This window comes from Salvelinus namaycush, chromosome 7, assembly GCF_016432855.1.
Source record: "Salvelinus namaycush isolate Seneca chromosome 7, SaNama_1.0, whole genome shotgun sequence".
Classification (NCBI taxonomy): domain Eukaryota; kingdom Metazoa; phylum Chordata; class Actinopteri; order Salmoniformes; family Salmonidae; genus Salvelinus; species Salvelinus namaycush.
Genome location: NC_052313.1, coordinates 49,134,308 through 49,154,002, shown reverse-complemented (window position 1 = coordinate 49,154,002; position 19,695 = coordinate 49,134,308). Strand labels below are relative to the sequence as shown.

Sequence of the window (19,695 nt, the reverse complement as noted above, 5' to 3'; positions counted from 1 at the left end):
AGAACTTAGCTTGACTTATTTCCTTTAAATCTTTTTTGTAAGATTAAAAAAACATTACCGGAACACTATTGTATTTAGGACCACTTGATTTATTTTTTAATCTAAGGAAACCTGAGGGTTAAATGTTTTAGTTGGTGTATAAAATATACAATGCTGTTTTTGTTTCTTTATTTTGTATGTAACCCAAATGTAAATGATGTATTATACTGCGTGCCAACCCAACTCTCTCTAGAGCCAGGCTCTCTCTCTCTTAAGTGCCAACGCTGACATCATCATCAGGGGATAGCCATCTTGGATGGTCCCATTTTTAAGAACACCAGAGACCTAAACACGTGGCGACTACGCCACCCCTAACAAAAACTATAAGTACACATTTCTTGTGTAATTATATAATTGCATGTATTGTTTAGTGTTGGGAGGAGGTGAGGGCTCGGAAAAATGTATTGGCTGATGCAGAGACCTTGATGAAAGGCTGAAATCGGTTATTGATTGATCGGTTGGTTATTATTGATTTGCATTACTCTCGCCATATTTCTTTTTTTTCTGTGTGTTTTCATGCATTTGTTTCAACCACTGTTGCCTGATCCTCATTCAAACATGAACATGATTTATTACGATCATCGTCGCCTTCTAAGAGAGAACATAATGACAAGGTATCTGTTTTAAATTGAAATAAATTTGTTCGTATACTTGCTGATGGTGTGTGTGTGGTTCATGACTAGTCTGGCATATTCCATGTCTAGAAACAACCCAAGCACTTCTCCTCTAGCCACTATGCACTTGTGTAGGTCTCAGAGGATTTGATAAGTAGGCCTTCAACTGCCTATGGTTCTGAACAATAGGGGTTGTTTCTGGACCTGGCCCTTGTTTCATCAAAGAGGGTCTATACAATATGTCTCTTGGGTCTATACAGAGGTTTTCCATCCTCTCTTGGTGTTTTTGATATGCTGTCATCTCTCAGAATTGTCAGTTGTCGTTCTGTGACTTCTGATAGTGAAATAGATGGAGTGTCACAGAATAGAAATAATCAGTGATGGACATATTTCGTCTACATTATGAGGATCATGATAACGAAGTTATGGGAATGGGGTTATTCTACATTAAATGAGCTCGCTATTGTTATGAGTGTTAGGGAACCACCACATCTCACACTTGTAGACGTAGCTCGTTTGTGCGTGCATCATCGGAGGACAGTTCTGCACACCTTCCACCGGGGGCACACGGCAGCAGTAACACTTCCGCAAACTGTAATTTTATACATTTGACATCTTAAATGGGCCTTCGGAGCGCCACCTCTTTCTCTCATCACATGCAACGCCCGCTCATCGATGACTCGTACATTTTGTAGCGCAAGGGGTGGTTACAGCTAGTAGTGAAGGCTTGTGTGTGGACATTAGCTAGCTAGCCAGCTAACGGTAGCTAGCTAACATATTGTGGAATTGAAGACGCTTTTCAATAACAGATTTTCGACACGATTGCCCCACTTGACAGTAGCTAGAATATCTACGAGGAATTGGACAATATACAAATCTGCTACCTAAACTTACGTTGGCTCGCATGTCTCTGCTAAGATTTGCTAGCTAGTTAGTTAGCTAACAAGAAAGGATATTGCTGCGACTTAGTCAACATCTACCTAGCCCAGATTTATTTTAAGATTCTTAGTAATCGGTGCCATATCTAACTTTGCACGTCTTGGTGTTCAGCCTTTGTTGGTGCAATTTGTTAATTTTTAGCAAGGTACCAAATCAAAACCAACGCTAGCTAGCCAACAACGTTGGAGAAAAAACAATCACGACGCAAGACTGGGTAACGTTAACTGGTGTCCTAGGTAACGTTAAGATAAATAGCTAGCCAGCTAACGTTAACGTAGCTGTCTAAAAAGCAAGAAAGGGAAGACGCTATAGTTGTCCAAAAACGGGGTCTAGATATTTTTATCCTGGTTGCTGAGGAACACCGATAAATCCATTGACATGATGTTTCCACAATCAAGACACTCGGTAAGTAGCTAACGTTAGCATAATTAGCTAGATGATAGCTAAATTCAAGCTATTCTAGCTAGCTACATAAGCAATTCGGCGTTATCTATGTAAGAATAAAGGGGGATATCTACGATGGCCATAGCGCTGTGGTATGTTTTCATTTGTGTTGTTGATGATCGATTCAATCGCTTGTCTGTCACGCGCCCCCGGCATTTGTTTACATTCCAGGCTAGCTCCCACTTAGCTAGCTAACGTTAGCTAACCAATATTACTAACTACAGCAGTTTTCATTAAGCTTTGTAAATTGATGTTTACCTTTTTGCTAGTCTATAATACTACACTAAACGTTTTTCACTCATTAGTAATGTGACATATTTGAACAGGGATATCTCAGTTAGCTAGGTAAAGTGACATGTGCTAATAAAACGTAGCCTAGCCAACGTTGCTAGCTAGATAACTTTATTCTTGTCAGTCTTTTAGTCAAACCTAACACTTAAGGGCATGTGGAATTAAGTCAGTTAATTCATACACTAATAATTAAAAGTTACCCTTGATTGAGGATTCAATGGATGTCTTTAATTTGGATCCTTGATTACATTGAAGTCTCAAGGACTTCCAGCCACTATGCCATGTGGGATCACTACAGAAGTGGATGTAATATGCAATAAAATATGCCATTTAGCAGACTATTTTATTCAAAGCGACTTAGTCATGCCCACATTTTATGTATGTGTGGCCCAGGGAATCGAGCCCACAACCCTGGCGATGCAAGTGTCATGCTCTACCAACTGAACTATACAGGATTTTGTGGATTTATAATTTAGGCCTGAAGGTTTTAAAATGAATACTGGTGTGCTGATGATAATGATGATAGTGGGTGGGAAATAAGAATGTACACAATTTGTTATGGTTGAGCCTATTTCCGTGCTTCTTCTTTCTCTTTAGCGTCCTACTACCCCTTAGGCCGGGATTGTAGTTCACACTATCAGGGTTTGTCCCTGCATAAACCTGTCCTCTCTCAATTCCAGGGGTGACCAGCCCCTCCTGGAGAGTGTGTGCTCTACTGGGTGCGCAGGCTTTTGCTCCAGCCCTACTAATCACCTCATCAGGAGGACCTTGATTAGCTAAACCAAGTGTGTTTGTGTAGGGGCTGGAGCAGAAGCATTCACAGCCAGTAAGTCTCCAGGATGGTAGTTGTAGAGCCCTGGTGTAATTTGGGTGGTGGCCTCCTTCCACCAGTCTGAAGTAGTAAGGCCTTGATGAGAAGCTTAACACTGGATTATGGCTCTGACCCAGCCTGGGGTCATTCTTGTCAGTTGGCCACCTCTGGAAACTCTCATCTAACCCTGACCATACTCACAGACACACACATCCTCTCAGCCTGTGCTAATATCCCCCCCCCCCCCCCCCCCCGTAAAAGTCTAGAAAAAAACCCTGCTATAAGGTTAATCTCAGAGGTCAATCCCTCTGTTACTAAACAAACAATACCACCCCCATCTGTCTCACACACATACACAGTCGCAAACCGTGCCTGTTCCCTTTCTATCACACACCCAGGTGTACGCCCCTTCTGATAAACATACAGTCCCACATACAGGGGGAGTGAAGACATGCACATGTCAGTGAGAAGGGTAGGGGATGGAGACGCAGCTTCTCACTGATTGTTGTTATCTTGTTGATTGTCTAACTGTTTGTTGTTGTTGTCTTGGGGATTCTGACTGTTGTATGTTTGTTATTGTGTTGTCCCCCAGGCTTCCTCCCAGTCCTCCCAGCCTCTCAAGTTCACCACCTCTGACTCCTGCGACCGCATCAAGGACGAGTTTCAGTTCCTACAAGCACAATACCATAGGTAACACTGAAACACACACATGCTCAGTCACACACTGAAAATACCCACCTACACACACCCACAAACACTCACGTCACACACACTGCATGCACTCAGATTCCAACATGCACTCACTCATATATAGACACGTTCCTTACCAAATGTTGTCATATATCCAATCAGCTTGAAGATGGAGTGTGACAAGCTAGCTAGTGAGAAGTCAGAGATGCAGCGTCATTACATCATGGTGAGTGACATCATCACCTCTTATTTTACTTTTAGCCTACCTAGGATACACGTTGGCCATTACTACAATTCTCTCAGATATACAGTACCAGTCAAAGGTTTGGACACACCTACTCATTCCAGGGTTTTTATTTTATTTAGACTATTTTCTACATTGTAGAATAATAGTGAAGACATCAAAACTATGAAATAACACATATGGAATAATGTAGTAACCAAAAACGGGTTAAACAAATCAAAATATATTTCAGATTCTTCAAAGTAGCCACCCTTTACCTTGATGACAGCTTTGCACACTCTTGGTAGTCACCTGGAATGCATTTCAATTAACAGGTGTGCCTTGTTAAATGTAAAATTTTATGGAATTTCTTTCCTTAATGCGTTTGAGCCAATCAGTTGTGTTGTGACAAGGTAGGGGTGGTATACAGAAGACAGCCCTATTTGGTAAAAGACCATGTCCATATTATGGCAAGAATAGCTCAAATAAGCAAAGAGAAACGACAGTCCATCATTACTTTAAGACATGAAGGTCAGTCAATCGGGGAAATTTCAAGAACTTTGAAAGTTTCTTCAAGTGCAGTCACAAAAACCATCAAGCGCTATGATGAAACTGGCCACAGGAAAGGAAGACCCAGAGTTACCTCTGCTGCAGAGGATAAGTTCATTAGAGTTAACTGCACCTCAGAATTGCAGCCCAATTAAATGCTTCAAGTACAGACACATCTCCGCATCAACTGTTCAGAGGAGACTGCGTAAATCAGGCCTTCGTGGTCGAATTGCTGCAAAGAAACCACTACTAAAGGACACCAATAAGAAGAGACTTGCTTGGACCAAGAAACACAAGCAATGGACATTAGACCGGTGGAAATCTGTCCTTTGGTCTGATGAGTCCAATTTGGAGATTTTTGGTTCCAACCGCCATGTCTTTGTGAGACGCAGAGTAGGTGAACGGATGATCTCCGCATGTGTGGTTCCCAGCATGAAGCATGGAGGAGGTGGTGTGGGGGTGCTTCTCTGGTGACACTGTCTGTGATTTATTTAGAATTCAAAGCACACTTAACCAGCATGGCTACCACAGCATTCTGCAGCGATACACCATCCCATCTGGTTTGCGCTTAGTGGGACTATCATTTGTTTTTCAACAGGACAATGACCTAACACACCAATAGGCTGTGTAATGACTATTTGACCAAGAAGGAAAGCTGCATCAGATGACCTGGCTTCCACAATCACTCGACCTCAACCCAATTGAGATGTTTTGGGATGAGTTGGACCACAGTGTGAGGGAAAAGCATCCACCAAGTGCTCAGCATATGTGGATACTCCTTCAAGACTGTTGGAAAAGCATTCCTCATGAAGCTGGCTGAGAAAAGGGTGGCTACTTTGAAGAATCTCAAATATATTTTGATTTGTTTTTTAAAAAGTAACCCGTTTTTTGGTTACTACCTGATTCCATGTGGGTTATTTCATAGTTTTGATGTCTTCACTATTGTACAGTGTAGAGAATCGTAAAAATAAAGAACCCATTGAATGAGTAGGTGTGTCCAAACTTTTGACTGGTACTGTACACAAGTGTATTGAGGGCTAGGGATTGATTTGGAATTCTGCAGTATGTTAGTGTTACGTCACAAACTCCCAAATCTTCTTTTTGCAGTACTACGAGATGTCTTATGGACTGAACATTGAAATGCACAAACAGGTAACTTTTATTTTCCCTCTCTCTCTTCCCCCTCTTCTCTCTCTGGTACTGTGTTGTATGGTAAAGCCAGTGTTGTATTCTGACCATAGAGATCGTTAGAAGATGCAACTTTGCATCTTTCCCATTATGGCATCTGTGAGAACATTGGCACCATTGAGGCCATCTCCATTTTGAAGTAGTACATTTTCTTCTTCTACTACTTCTGAGTTGGTAAACAAACTGAAAGGGTGAGTTGGTAAACAAACTGAAAGGGTGCAAACGGCCACCAAGACTGTGTTGTTTGAAACGGTATAAAGCCATGGTTGGTGATTTACTGCCACCCGCAGTTATGGAATGTTTCCTCACAAGTATAATTCATTGGCTGATCCCTCCTGATGACCTGGATGGAATTTTGTGATCTTTCCTTAACCCATAGGAAGTACCACTCAGTTAACTACTTTAAAATGGTGAGTGTCTTCAATGGCGCTGCCCATGCTAAAACAGGCTTTGGGCACTAGAAACCTCTCTATGATTCTGACTGTCGGTCTGTCTCTTCTCCCCAGGCTGAGATCGTGAAGAGACTAAGCGGGATCTGTGCTCAGGTTCTCCCCTACCTATCTCAAGAGGTATTACACTCTCCTCTCTACACATACTTTTCCTTAGGATAACATAATCCCATATCAACGGGCTGTACAATGTCAATCTATTTAATTCTGTACAATAGCTAAATGTGTTTGGATGTGTGTGTTGCAGCACCAGCAGCAGGTCCTAGGGGCCATAGAGAGAGCCAAGCAGGTCACTCCTCCTGAGATGAACTCTATCATACGGGTAGGCTGGTGTGTGTGTGTTAACCGTGCGTATGTTACTCATGTGTATGAATATGTGTGTATATAACCATATGTATCTGTCTGTGTGTTTAGCAGCAGCTCCAGGTACACCAGTTATCTCAGCTTCAGGGCTTGGGCCTCCCCACGATGGCCCCTCTCCCCATGGGTCTGTCTGCTCCCAGCCTCCCCCCAACCTCCAGCGCCGGACTGATGTCCCTGTCCTCCATCCTGGCCTCGCACTCCCACTCACAGGCAGCACATGCACAGGTAACACACACACACACACACACACACACACACCTAACACGGGCAACGCACACCTCCAGGGCTCTACAGTGTGACCATTTCACTCGCATATGTGACTAAAAATAAATATGCGCTAAACGGTCAAAGTGATGTATCCAAGTGGGGACTTATACCCCCAGTACCAATACTGCTGTGGTTGTAGTATTTCTGCTATTTTATGGTTGGTAATCACACGAAGAACTACCAATACCATAATGCAACACACAGCTCAATGAGCCAATCGTAGCATAATGTAGTCAGAGGCCGGAACTACCTCAGTAGGCTGGAAACGCAAGCCTTTGAATAGCTACCTTGAGAGGATCTGCATTCACTTCTGTCAGGAGAAGGATGAAGAGGATCACATTTTATTTTAAAGGTGTACTATGAGGAAATCGCTCCGCTTGGTTGCAAAAATGTTAACCGTTCGCCTCATTTCGGTTTGTGACAAAACAAGCAAGTAGTGTACAGAATCATTGTACAATCTAATATATTTTCCATAACCAAACATTGTATTTTCACTGTTTTGAAGCTGGTGTACAAAACTGAACATGAAAGACGCAAAAAATAAACTTAAGAACGGGAATCATAGAAATAGTGGACATAGAACGGATCTACCGCTTCTTCGACTTGCTTTCAATGAGAATGTCAGGTCTATAACTCCACATTTCTATGTGAATTTTGTCAGGTCACCCAAAAAGTTACATATTGCAGCTTTAAGCGACAAGATCAACAACAGGAGACCGATGTGTCTGCCAGTGATATTGATGTGGATGTGGCTGAGCCCATGATCGTCGAGCCAACAGCAACACAAGAAGACGAAGCTTTCGCTAGCACTAATAGTGACGTTAGCGCCGACGTTGCTCTGCTAGCCAGTGTCACTGCCAGCGGGAGGCATACAAGTACATCGAACAGTGAGGAAAAACCTTGGAGAGTTTGGAGGTTAATGAAAGCTTATGTTTTGCAAGTATTGAAAGGCCGAACCAATACTTGCAAGGCAGCATTCTAGCTTTGTGGTGGGGAATCCTCACTTAAAAATAAAAAATAAAAAAACCTTCAAATTCATCATCTCCAGCTCCACCCCAACATCAACATATGTGAAAATAACGCTTTTTTAATGTTTTGTAGTCAAAAAGGCAGAGGAAGATTAGTGTTTTCGTATGGAATACCTACTTATAATTTTAACCAATTAGGAGTAGGCGTTCCATGCTAAATTGTCTAAGAATTGGTTGTTGATGTCATTACAAAAGGAAGATAACTCTTTCTAGTCTTTTTGACTACAAAACATAAAGTGTTATTTTCACATGTTGATGTAGTGCCTGAGATGTTGAGAAATGGTGAAACAGAGAGACACTGTTGTTAAACACAGTGTCAAAAAGCACATCTCATCAAGAGCAACAAACAACACTTCAGTCGGCTGTGAATAGGCAGGTGAATATTTGAGAAGACAACAAATGTAAATTCAATATATTGTCCATGAGTAGTAGATTTGGTTACATCAAATCAAATGTATTTATATAGCCCTTCTTACATCAGCCGATATCTCAAAGTGCTGTACGGAAACCCAGCCTAAAACCCCAAACAGCAAGCAATGCAGGTGTAGAAGCACGGTGGCTAGGAAAAACTCCCTAGAAAGGCCGAAATCTAGAGAGGAACCAGGCTATGAGGGGTGGCCAGTCCTCTTCTTGCTGTGCCGGATGGAGATTATAACAGAACATGGCCAAGATGTTCAAATGTTCATAAATGACCAGCATGGTCAAATAATAATAATCACAGTTGTTGTCGAGGGTGCAGCAAGTCAGCACCCCTCTAGCAGGTAACACACACGCGCGCACCCCTCTAGCAGGTAACACACGCGCGCACCCCTCTAGCAGGTAACACACGCGCGCACCCCTCTATCAGGTTAAGACACATGCGCACCCCTCTAGCAGGTAACACACACACGCGCACCCCCCTAGCAGGTAACACACACGCGCACCCCCCTAGCAGGTAATACACACGCGCGCACCCCTCTAGCAGGTAACACACACGCGCACCCCCCTAGCAGGTAATACACACGCGCGCACCCCTCTAGCAGGTAACACACACGCGCGCACCCCTCTAGCAGGTAACACACATGCGCGCACCCCTCTAGCAGGTAACACACGCGCGCGCACCCCCCTAGCAGGTAACACACGCACGCACCCCTCTAGCAGGTAACACACACGCGCGCACCCCTCTAGCAGGTAACACACATGCGCGCACCCCTCTAGCAGGTAACACACATGCGCGCACCCCTCTAGCAGGTAACACACATGCGCGCACCCCTCTAGCAGGTAACACACATGCGCGCACCCCTCTAGCAGGTAACACACATGCGCGCACCCCTCTAGCAGGTAACACACATGCGCGCACCCCTCTAGCAGGTAACACACATGCGCGCCCCTCTAGCAGGTAACACACATGCGCGCCCCCCTCTAGCAGGTAACACACATACGTGCACCCCCCTACAGGTAACACACATACGTGCACCCCCCTACAGGTAACACACGCGCGCACCCCCCCACAGGTAACACACGCGCGCACCCCCCTACAGGTAACACACGCGCGCACCCCCCTACAGGTAACACACGCGCGCACCCCCCTACAGGTAACACACGCGCACCCCCCTACAGGTAACACACGCGCGCACCCCCCTACAGGTAACACACGCGCGCACCCCCCTACAGGTAACACACGCGCGCACCCCCCTACAGGTAACACACGCGCGCACCCCCCTACAGGTAACACACGCGCGCACCCCCCTACAGGTAACACACGCGCGCACCCCCCTACAGGTAACACACGCGCGCACCCCCCTACAGGTAACACACGCGCGCACCCCCCTACAGGTAACACACGCGCGCACCCCCCTACAGGTAACACACGCGCGCACCCCCCTACAGGTAACACACGCGCGCACCCCCCTACAGGTAACACACGCGCGCACCCCCCTACAGGTAACACACTGCGCGCACCCCCCTACAGGTAACACACGCGCGCACCCCCCTACAGGTAACACACGCGCGCACAACCCCCTACAGGTAACACACGCGCGCACCCCCCTACAGGTAACACACGCGCGCACCCCCCTACAGGTAACACACGCGCGCACCCCCCTACAGGTAACACACGCGCGCACCCCCCTACAGGTAACACACGCGCGCACCCCCCTACAGGTAACACACGCGCGCACCCCCCTACAGGTAACACACGCGCGCACCCCCCTACAGGTAACACACGCGCACCCCCCTACAGGTAACACACGCGCGCACCCCCCCTACAGGTAACACACGCGCGCACCCCCCTACAGGTAACACACGCGCGCACCCCCCTACAGGTAACACACGCGCGCACCCCCCCTACAGGTAACACACGCGCGCACCCCCCTACAGGTAACACACGCGCGCACCCCCCTACAGGTAACACACGCGCGCACCCCCCTACAGGTAACACACGCGCGCACCCCCCTACAGGTAACACACGCGCGCACCCCCCTACAGGTAACACACGCGCGCACCCCCCTACAGGTAACACACGCGCGCACCCCCCTACAGGTAACACACGCGCGCACCCCCCTACAGGTAACACACGCGCGCACCCCCCTACAGGTAACACACGCGCGCACCCCTCTAGCAGGTAACACACGCGCGCACCCCTCTAGCAGGTAACACACGCGCGCACCCCCCTACAGGTAACACACGCGCGCACCCCCCTACAGGTAACACACGCGCGCACCCCCCTACAGGTAACACACGCGCGCACCCCCCTACAGGTAACACACGCGCGCACCCCCCTACAGGTAACACACGCGCGCACCCCCCTACAGGTAACACACGCGCGCACCCCCCTACAGGTAACACACGCGCGCACCCCCCTACAGGTAACACACGCGCGCACCCCCCTACAGGTAACATACGCACGCGCACCCCTCTAGCAGGTAACATACGCGCGCGCACCCCCCTAGCAGGTAACACACGCGCGCGCACCCCCCTAGCAGGTAACACACGCGCGCGCACCCCTCTAGCAGGTAACACACGCGCGCGCACCCCTCTAGCAGGTAACACACGCGCGCGCACCCCTCTAGCAGGTAACACACGCACGCGCACCCCTCTAGCAGGTAACACACGCACGCGCACCCCTCTAGCAGTTAACACACGCACGCGCACCCCTCTAGCAGGTAACACACGCACGCGCACCCCTCTAGCAGGTAACACACGCACGCGCACCCCTCTAGCAGGTAACACGCGCACCCCTCTAGCAGGTAACACACGCACGCGCACCCCTCTAGCAGGTAACACACGCACCCCTCTAGCAGGTAACACACGCACACGCACCCCTCTAGCAGGTAACACACGCACCCCTCTAGCAGGTAACACACGCACACGCACCCCTCTAGCAGGTAACACACGCACGCGCACCCCCCTACAGGTAACACACGCGCGCACCCCCCTACAGGTAACACACGCGCGCACCCCCCTACAGGTAACACACGCGCGCACCCCCCTACAGGTAACATACGCACACGCACCCCTCTAGCAGGTAACATACGCACACGCACCCCCCTAGCAGGTAACACACGCACACGCACCCCTCTAGCAGGTAACACACGCGCCCCTCTAGCAGGTAACACACACGCGCGCACCCCTCTAGCAGGTAACACACGCGCACGCACCCCTCTAGCAGGTAACACACGCGCACGCACCCCTCTAGCAGGTAACACACGCACCCCTCTAGCAGGTAACACACGCACCCCTCTAGCAGGTAACACACGCACACGCACCCCTCTAGCAGGTAACACACGCACCCCTCTAGCAGTTAACACACGCACACGCACCCCTCTAGCAGGTAACACACGCACGCGCACCCCCCTACAGGTAACACACGCGCGCACCCCCCTACAGGTAACACACGCGCGCACCCCCCTACAGGTAACACACGCGCGCACCCCCCTACAGGTAACATACGCACACGCACCCCTCTAGCAGGTAACATACGCACACGCACCCCCCTAGCAGGTAACACACGCACACGCACCCCTCTAGCAGGTAACACACGCGCCCCTCTAGCAGGTAACACACACGCGCGCACCCCTCTAGCAGGTAACACACGCGCACGCACCCCTCTAGCAGGTAACACACGCGCACGCACCCCTCTAGCAGGTAACACGCGCACCCCTCTAGCAGGTAACACACGCACCCCTCTAGCAGTTAACACACGCACACGCACCCCTCTAGCAGGTAACACACGCACGCGCACCCCTCTAGCAGGTAACACACGCACGCGCACCCCTCTAGCAGGTAACACGCGCACCCCTCTAGCAGGTAACACACGCACGCGCACCCCTCTAGCAGGTAACACACGCACGCGCACCCCTCTAGCAGGTAACACACGCACCCCTCTAGCAGGTAACACACGCACACGCACCCCTCTAGCAGGTAACACACGCACCCCTCTAGCAGGTAACACACGCACACGCACCCCTCTAGCAGGTAACACACGCACACGCACCCCTCTAGCAGGTAACACACGCACACGCACCCCTCTAGCAGGTAACACGCACACGCACCCCTCTAGCAGGTAACACACGCACGCACCCCTCTAGCAGGTAACACACGCACGCACCCCTCTAGCAGGTAACACACGCACGCACCCCTCTAGCAGGTAACACACGCACCCCTCTAGCAGGTAACACACGCACACGCACCCCTCTAGCAGGTAACACACGCACACGCACCCCTCTAGCAGGTAACACACGCACACGCACCCCTCTAGCAGGTAACACACGCACACGCACCCCTCTAGCAGGTAACACACGCACGCACCCCTCTAGCAGGTAACACACGCACCCCTCTAGCAGGTAACACACGCACCCCTCTAGCAGGTAACACACGCACCCCTCTAGCAGGTAACACACGCACACGCACCCCTCTAGCAGGTAACACACGCACCCCTCTAGCAGGTAACACACGCACACGCACCCCTCTAGCAGGTAACACACGCACGCACCCCTCTAGCAGGTAACACACGCACACGCACCCCTCTAGCAGGTAACACACGCACCCCTCTAGCAGGTAACACACGCACCCCTCTAGCAGGTAACACACGCACCCCTCTAGCAGGTAACACACGCACCCCTCTAGCAGGTAACACACGCACCCCTCTAGCAGGTAACACACGCACCCCTCTAGCAGGTAACACACGCACACGCACCCCCCTAGCAGGTAACACACGCGCGCACCCCCCTAGCAGGTAACACACGCGCGCGCACCCCCCTAGCAGGTAACACACACGCGCGCACCCCCCTAGCAGGTAACACACACGCGCGCACCCCCCTAGCAGGTAACACACACGCGCGCACCCCCCTAGCAGGTAACACACACGCGCGCACCCCCCCTAGCAGGTAACACACACGCGCGCACCCCCCTAGCAGGTAACACACATGCGCGCACCCCCCTAGCAGGTAACACACACGCGCGCACCCCTCTAGCAGGTAACACACATGCGCGCACCCCCCTAGCAGGTAACACACACGCGCGCACCCCCCTAGCAGGTAACACACATGCGCGCACCCCCCTAGCAGGTAACACACATGCGCGCACCCCCCTAGCAGGTAACACACATGCGCGCACCCCCCTAGCAGGTAACACACATGCACGCACCCCCCTAGCAGGTAACACACGCGCGCACCCCCTAGCAGGTAACACACGCGCGCACCCCCTAGCAGGTAACACACGCGCGCACCCCCCTAGCAGGTAACACACGCGCGCACCCCCCTAGCAGGTAACACACGCGCGCACCCCCCTAGCAGGTAACACACGCGCGCACCCCCCTAGCAGGTAACACACGCGCGCACCCCCCTAGCAGGTAACACACGCGCGCACCCCCCTAGCAGGTAACACACACGCGCGCACCCCCCTAGCAGGTAACACACACGCGCGCACCCCTCTAGCAGGTAACACACGCGCGCGCACCCCTCTAGCAGGTAACACACGCGCGCACCCCCCTAGCAGGTAACACACGCGCGCACCCCCCTAGCAGGTAACACACGCGCGCACCCCCCTAGCAGGTAACACACGCGCGCACCCCCCTAGCAGGTAACACACGCGCGCACCCCCCTAGCAGGTAACACACGCGCGCACCCCCCTAGCAGGTAACACACGCGCGCACCCCTCTAGCAGGTAACACACGCGCGCACCCCCCTAGCAGGTAACACACATGCGCGCACCCCCCTAGCAGGTAACACACACGCGCGCACCCCTCTAGCAGGTAACACACACGCGCGCACCCCTCTAGCAGGTAACACACACGCGCGCACCCCTCTAGCAGGTAACACACACACGCGCACCCCCCTAGCAGGTAACACACACGCGCGCACCCCCCTAGCAGGTAACACACACGCGCGCACCCCCCTAGCAGGTAACACACACGCGCGCACCCCTCTAGCAGGTAACACACACGCGCGCACCCCTCTATCAGGTTAAGACACATGCGCACCCCTCTAGCAGGTAACACACACGCGCGCACCCCCCTAGCAGGTAACACACACGCGCGCATCCCCCTAGCAGGTAACACACACGCGCGCACCCCCCTAGCAGGTAACACACACGCGCGCACCCCCCTAGCAGGTAACACACACGCGCGCACCCCCCTAGCAGGTAACACACACGCGCGCACCCCCCTAGCAGGTAACACACACGCGCGCACCCCCCTAGCAGGTAACACACACGCGCGCACCCCCCTAGCAGGTAACACACATGCGCGCACCCCTCTAGCAGGTAACACACACGCGCGCACCCCTCTAGCAGGTAACACACACGCGCGCACCCCTCTAGCAGGTAACACACACGCGCGCACCCCTCTAGCAGGTAACACACACGCGCGCACCCCTCTAGCAGGTAACACACACGCGCACCCCCTAGCAGGTAACACCCTAGCAGGTAACACACACGCGCGCACCCCTCTAGCAGGTAACACACACGCGCGCACCCCTCTAGCAGGTAACACACACGCGCGCACCCCTCTAGCAGGTAACACACACGCGCGCACCCCTCTAGCAGGTAACACACACGCGCGCACCCCTCTAGCAGGTAACACACACGCGCGCACCCCTCTAGCAGGTAACACACACGCGCGCACCCCTCTAGCAGGTAACACACACGCGCGCACCCCTCTAGCAGGTAACACACACGCGCGCACACCCCTAGCAGGTAACACACACGCGCGCACCCCTCTAGCAGGTAACACACACGCGCGCACCCCCCTAGCAGGTAACACACACGCGCGCACCCCCCTAGCAGGTAACACACACGCGCGCACCCCCCTAGCAGGTAACACACGCGCGCACCCCCCTAGCAGGTAACACACACGCGCGCACCCCCCTAGCAGGTAACACACACGCGCGCACCCCTCTAGCAGGTAACACACACGCGCGCACCCCCCTAGCAGGTAACACACACGTGCGCACCCCTCTAGCAGGTAACACACACGCGCGCACCCCTCTAGCAGGTAACACACACGCGCGCACCCCTCTAGCAGGTAACACACACGCGCGCACCCCTCTAGCAGGTAACACACACGCGCACCCCCCCTAGCAGGTAACACACACGTGCGCACCCCTCTAGCAGGTAACACACACGCGCGCACCCCTCTAGCAGGTAACACACACGCGCGCACCCCTCTAGCAGGTAACACACACGCGCGCACACCCCTAGCAGGTAACACACACGCGCGCACCCCTCTAGCAGGTAACACACACGCGCGCACCCCTCTAGCAGGTAACACACACGCGCGCACCCCCCTAGCAGGTAACACACGCGCGCACCCCTCTAGCAGGTAACACACACGCGCGCACCCCTCTAGCAGGTAACACACACGCGCGCACCCCTCTAGCAGGTAACACACACGCGCGCACCCCTCTAGCAGGTAACACACACGCGCGCACCCCTCTAGCAGGTAACACACACGCGCGCACCCCTCTAGCAGGTAACACACACGCGCGCACCCCTCTAGCAGGTAACACACACGCGCGCACCCCCCTAGCAGGTAACACACACGCGCACCCCTCTAGCAGGTAACACACACGCGCGCACCCCCCTAGCAGGTAACACACACGCGCGCACCCCCCTAGCAGGTAACACACGTGCGCACCCCCCTAGCAGGTAACACACACGCGCGCACCCCTCTAGCAGGTAACACACACGCGCGCACCCCTCTAGCAGGTAACACACACGCGCGCACCCCTCTAGCAGGTAACACACACGCGCACCCCTCTAGCAGGTAACACACACGCGCGCACACCCCTAGCAGGTAACACACACGCGCGCACCCCTCTAGCAGGTAACACACACGCGCGCACCCCTCTAGCAGGTAACACACACGCGCGCACCCCCCTAGCAGGTAACACACACGCGCGCACCCCCCTAGCAGGTAACACACACGCGCGCACCCCCCTAGCAGGTAACACACGCGCGCGCACCACTCTAGCAGGTAACACACACGCGCGCACCACTCTAGCAGGTAACACACACGCGCGCACCCCCCTAGCAGGTAACACACACATGACAGTTCACGGCTCTCTTCCTTGTGTTTTGTTCTCTGGTCTCCTCCCCACCAGGCTCAGGCCCAGCTGGCTAAAGAAGACAAGGCCAGAGACGCAGCAGAGAGAGAACAGAGGGAAGAGGACGGAGACAAGTCCGACTGATGGTGGAGTGTGGATGGGAAGGAGTGGAGAGCGGGCCGAGGGTGAGACAAGTTGGACTGATGGACAACCAGGAGTGGATCTACTGTGGGAGGGCTAAGGGGAGGGGGGGTGAGTTGAGTGTTCATACAGTAGGTGTCACCCTGTGGTTCAGGTCTTTAGAGTTACTCTCTGGGCATCCACTCCATCGCTTTCTTATCCTTCTTTTTCATCTTCTATTATCATCAAATCAGTTCGTCACCAAGCCAGTTGGACAGATCTCCTCTGTCTGACTCCTTCCTCTTTTCCTTTCCTCTCCTCCTCTGTTCACTATTGCTGCTGACAACCCATTGCCAACAGATACTACCCTGACCTCTAACCCAGAGATGTGGACTCGAGTCACGTGACTTGGACATTTTATGACTTGACATTTTATGAAGCACCCCGCTCTCCACTGTCCTGCGATATTTATTTAGCAAACGTGATAACACATCACTCCCAACAAACAAAAGCAAGAACTCTTAACAGAAATGTTACAGCAGCCTACACCTAAACTGTATGGGAAGAAAACGAGATGACTTCTGTCTGATCAACTAGGCTACTGACAACATGTTATGTAGCCTATTTTATAGACCGTTTATTTGTGTTAGGAGAAAATGTGATCAAATTTGGTTTAAGCTAAATTCAAACTTGGACTGGCTAGGCTACCTTGACCTTTTCAAACCAAAACTATTAACTGAAATTAATCCAACACTACTGATTTACATGGACTGTGTGAGTTACTTTTGAATTAAAGTTGCAGAGGCCTACACGATGTAAACCTGCATAAAACCAGCTTAGCCCTGTGAGTTGTATTGTCCAATTGCAATTGTTGTGTCTGTAGAGGAAACCCTTGTTAGTGTAGTTTTTAAATATAATTCATGTGAACAAGTACAGGGTTGGTGCAGTTTGACGGGGGTTTTCGTCCTCCCTAGGGCCAGGAGTAAAAAAAATACAAATATTGGGGCCAACTCACATTGTCCATATAAAAACCATTTTACAACTGATTAATGACTGTCATACCCTATAAAGTCTTTATACCTGGTTAGGTTACCAGATTAGGGAAAGGTCCAAGCCCCAGGGAAAACTATTTGCCCCACCACTCTGGGACCTGTGGTGCCACCTCTGCATCAGGGCATCTGGATCAGCCCCAAAATTCGTTGCGTTCAGTTTGAAAGACTGTGGGGGGGGGGGGGTCCAAAATCATTGCAGTTGCAATGAAATTGGCATAAAACACTTAACCATTGACTTGAGGACTCGAAACCCAAAATTAGGAACTTGACTCGACCTGAGCTGTGGGACTTGACTTGAGACTTGCCCGTTATTTCTTGGGACTTGACTCAAAGCTTAAAACTTGAGACTTGCCGTTATTTCTTGGGACTTGACTCAAAGCTTAAAACTTGCAAAATTGTGACTTGGTCCCATCTCAGCTCTAAGCCTTTAACCCTGACCTCTGTTCCTCTTCTCCTAGTAGAAGTTGCCCTTAAGCTCAGATTTAAACGATCAAAACATTACTGACCTTTGATCAGTGTCTAGGGACAACTTCCTCCTGTAGGTCTCTGCTGATTTGGCTGCAGAGTTACTGCTAACTCTGCTCACTGATCTCATAGACAGTGTTCTGAAAGGGCCACTTGAATAAGACAGTCAAGTGTAAAAGTCATAGGAGCTAGAGTGTGTGTGCAAACTTAAGTTTTATTTTTATGAACCACCTTTCGTATTCTCCCTCCCGCCCCTGTCTGTCCACTCTCTTAACTGACCAAGTCTATGGTCCAGTCCCAAATCAACCCCTATCCCCTAAGCACTTTCCCCTAGACAGAGGAAGTGTCCGAGGGGTAAGGGTTGATCCTGGACGGGGCCGAAATCTAACGGGACCCAAACTTCACATCAATCATGTGCTCATTCAGATCAGATCCTATTGGTGGAAAGAGAGAGGAATATATTTGCATATGTCGTTCTGTTGGTTAGCATAGCACTTGGAGCTAGAATGTGTGGTGAGCGAGCCTGGTGCCAAACCATTGAACACAGCTGTAGCGCACTAACCTATTACCTACCCTCAGACGCGTAACTGTCTTTCTAATTCAAGGCGATAAGTTTTAGTTCTTCTCCAGGACAGTAGGTGGCAGCAATGCCACACCAAAGCCAAACCAGACCCAGGGCTGTATTCAATCAAACCCCATTACAGTATTTACACACACTTTATTCCCCCCCAATGGATTAATTAAAATCACAGGACCCTAAAAACCTACTACTACTGCCAGGTAGACTCCCCTCACAGGTAGATGCTTCAAGTTTTCAGAATAAGAAGTGTGATTTTGGGCAGTAGTTTGTAAACCAAGACACTGTAAACTTTGCTATTGCAGGTTTGATTGAATTTAGAGCAAAACTCAGACATGAATGGTTTGTGTGTTTCTGTTGTGAAGGGCCCATTTATATAACTATATCAATATACATATATACTTTTTTAAGCATTTTTGTATGTTTCAAAGCTGCTTTTAGTGTGTATGCGTGTGATGGAAGACGACGTTTCAGTGTAGCGTGTGTATTATCCGATGTGCTATGGAAAGAGGTACTATCCAATACCCCCCCCTCCCTCTCCTGCCCCCTTGACAATGCTGAGGAAATGTCGCCTCCTTGTTGAGCTTTGTAAATGTAATTTTTACAACTCTTTATTTTGTCGTTATATGTGAAACTTCATAAGTGTGTACTTGGCGATTAATGTATGTCATCTGTGTTATGAAAAACCAATACTTATAGCTTCATTTAAAAGAAAAGACGTGGCGGGGAAAAGTCACATCTAATGTAAACCAACCAAACAGAAACATTGACTACACAACATGACTGAAAGAAGCGCTCGGCAGTAAGGAAATGTCTATGGTGCCTTACAAATAAATGACTCAACGGAGAGACTGTTTCTAGTGGTTTTTGTATTTGTGTGTTTGCATACAAGAATGCCTGTGGGTATACTACAAAGCAGTATCGATGAGTTAGCCAGATAACTTTGATAAACAACCAGAAATAATTTAAGATTTTCTGGTTTATTAAGAAAGCTTAAATTAACTTGCAGAAGTTTTGATTTTTTTTTGTCAACAGTCTACACAGTACTTTGTCAAAGTGGAAGA

At 50.7% G+C, this 19,695-nt stretch overlaps 1 protein-coding gene across 2 annotated transcripts; it reads left to right on the top strand.

Annotated features, from left to right (window-relative positions):
• The first annotated feature begins 1,303 nt into the window (after positions 1 to 1,303).
• On the top strand, positions 1,304 to 19,480 carry LOC120051361 (TLE family member 5-like). Of its 2 annotated transcripts, none has more exons than XM_038998191.1 (8): positions 1,304 to 1,997; positions 3,731 to 3,828; positions 3,991 to 4,054; positions 5,708 to 5,752; positions 6,295 to 6,357; positions 6,485 to 6,559; positions 6,652 to 6,825; positions 16,475 to 19,480. In XM_038998191.1, the coding sequence occupies exons 1-8, from the start codon at positions 1,971 to 1,973 to the stop codon at positions 16,559 to 16,561; spliced, it is 633 nt and encodes a 210-aa protein (XP_038854119.1). In that variant the 5' UTR covers positions 1,304 to 1,970; the 3' UTR covers positions 16,562 to 19,480. The 2 variants fall into 2 exon arrangements, with proteins under 2 accessions (XP_038854119.1, XP_038854120.1); XM_038998192.1 differs by having other exon boundaries at positions 1,305 to 1,997; positions 6,655 to 6,825.
• Positions 19,481 to 19,695: the final 215 nt, after the last annotated feature.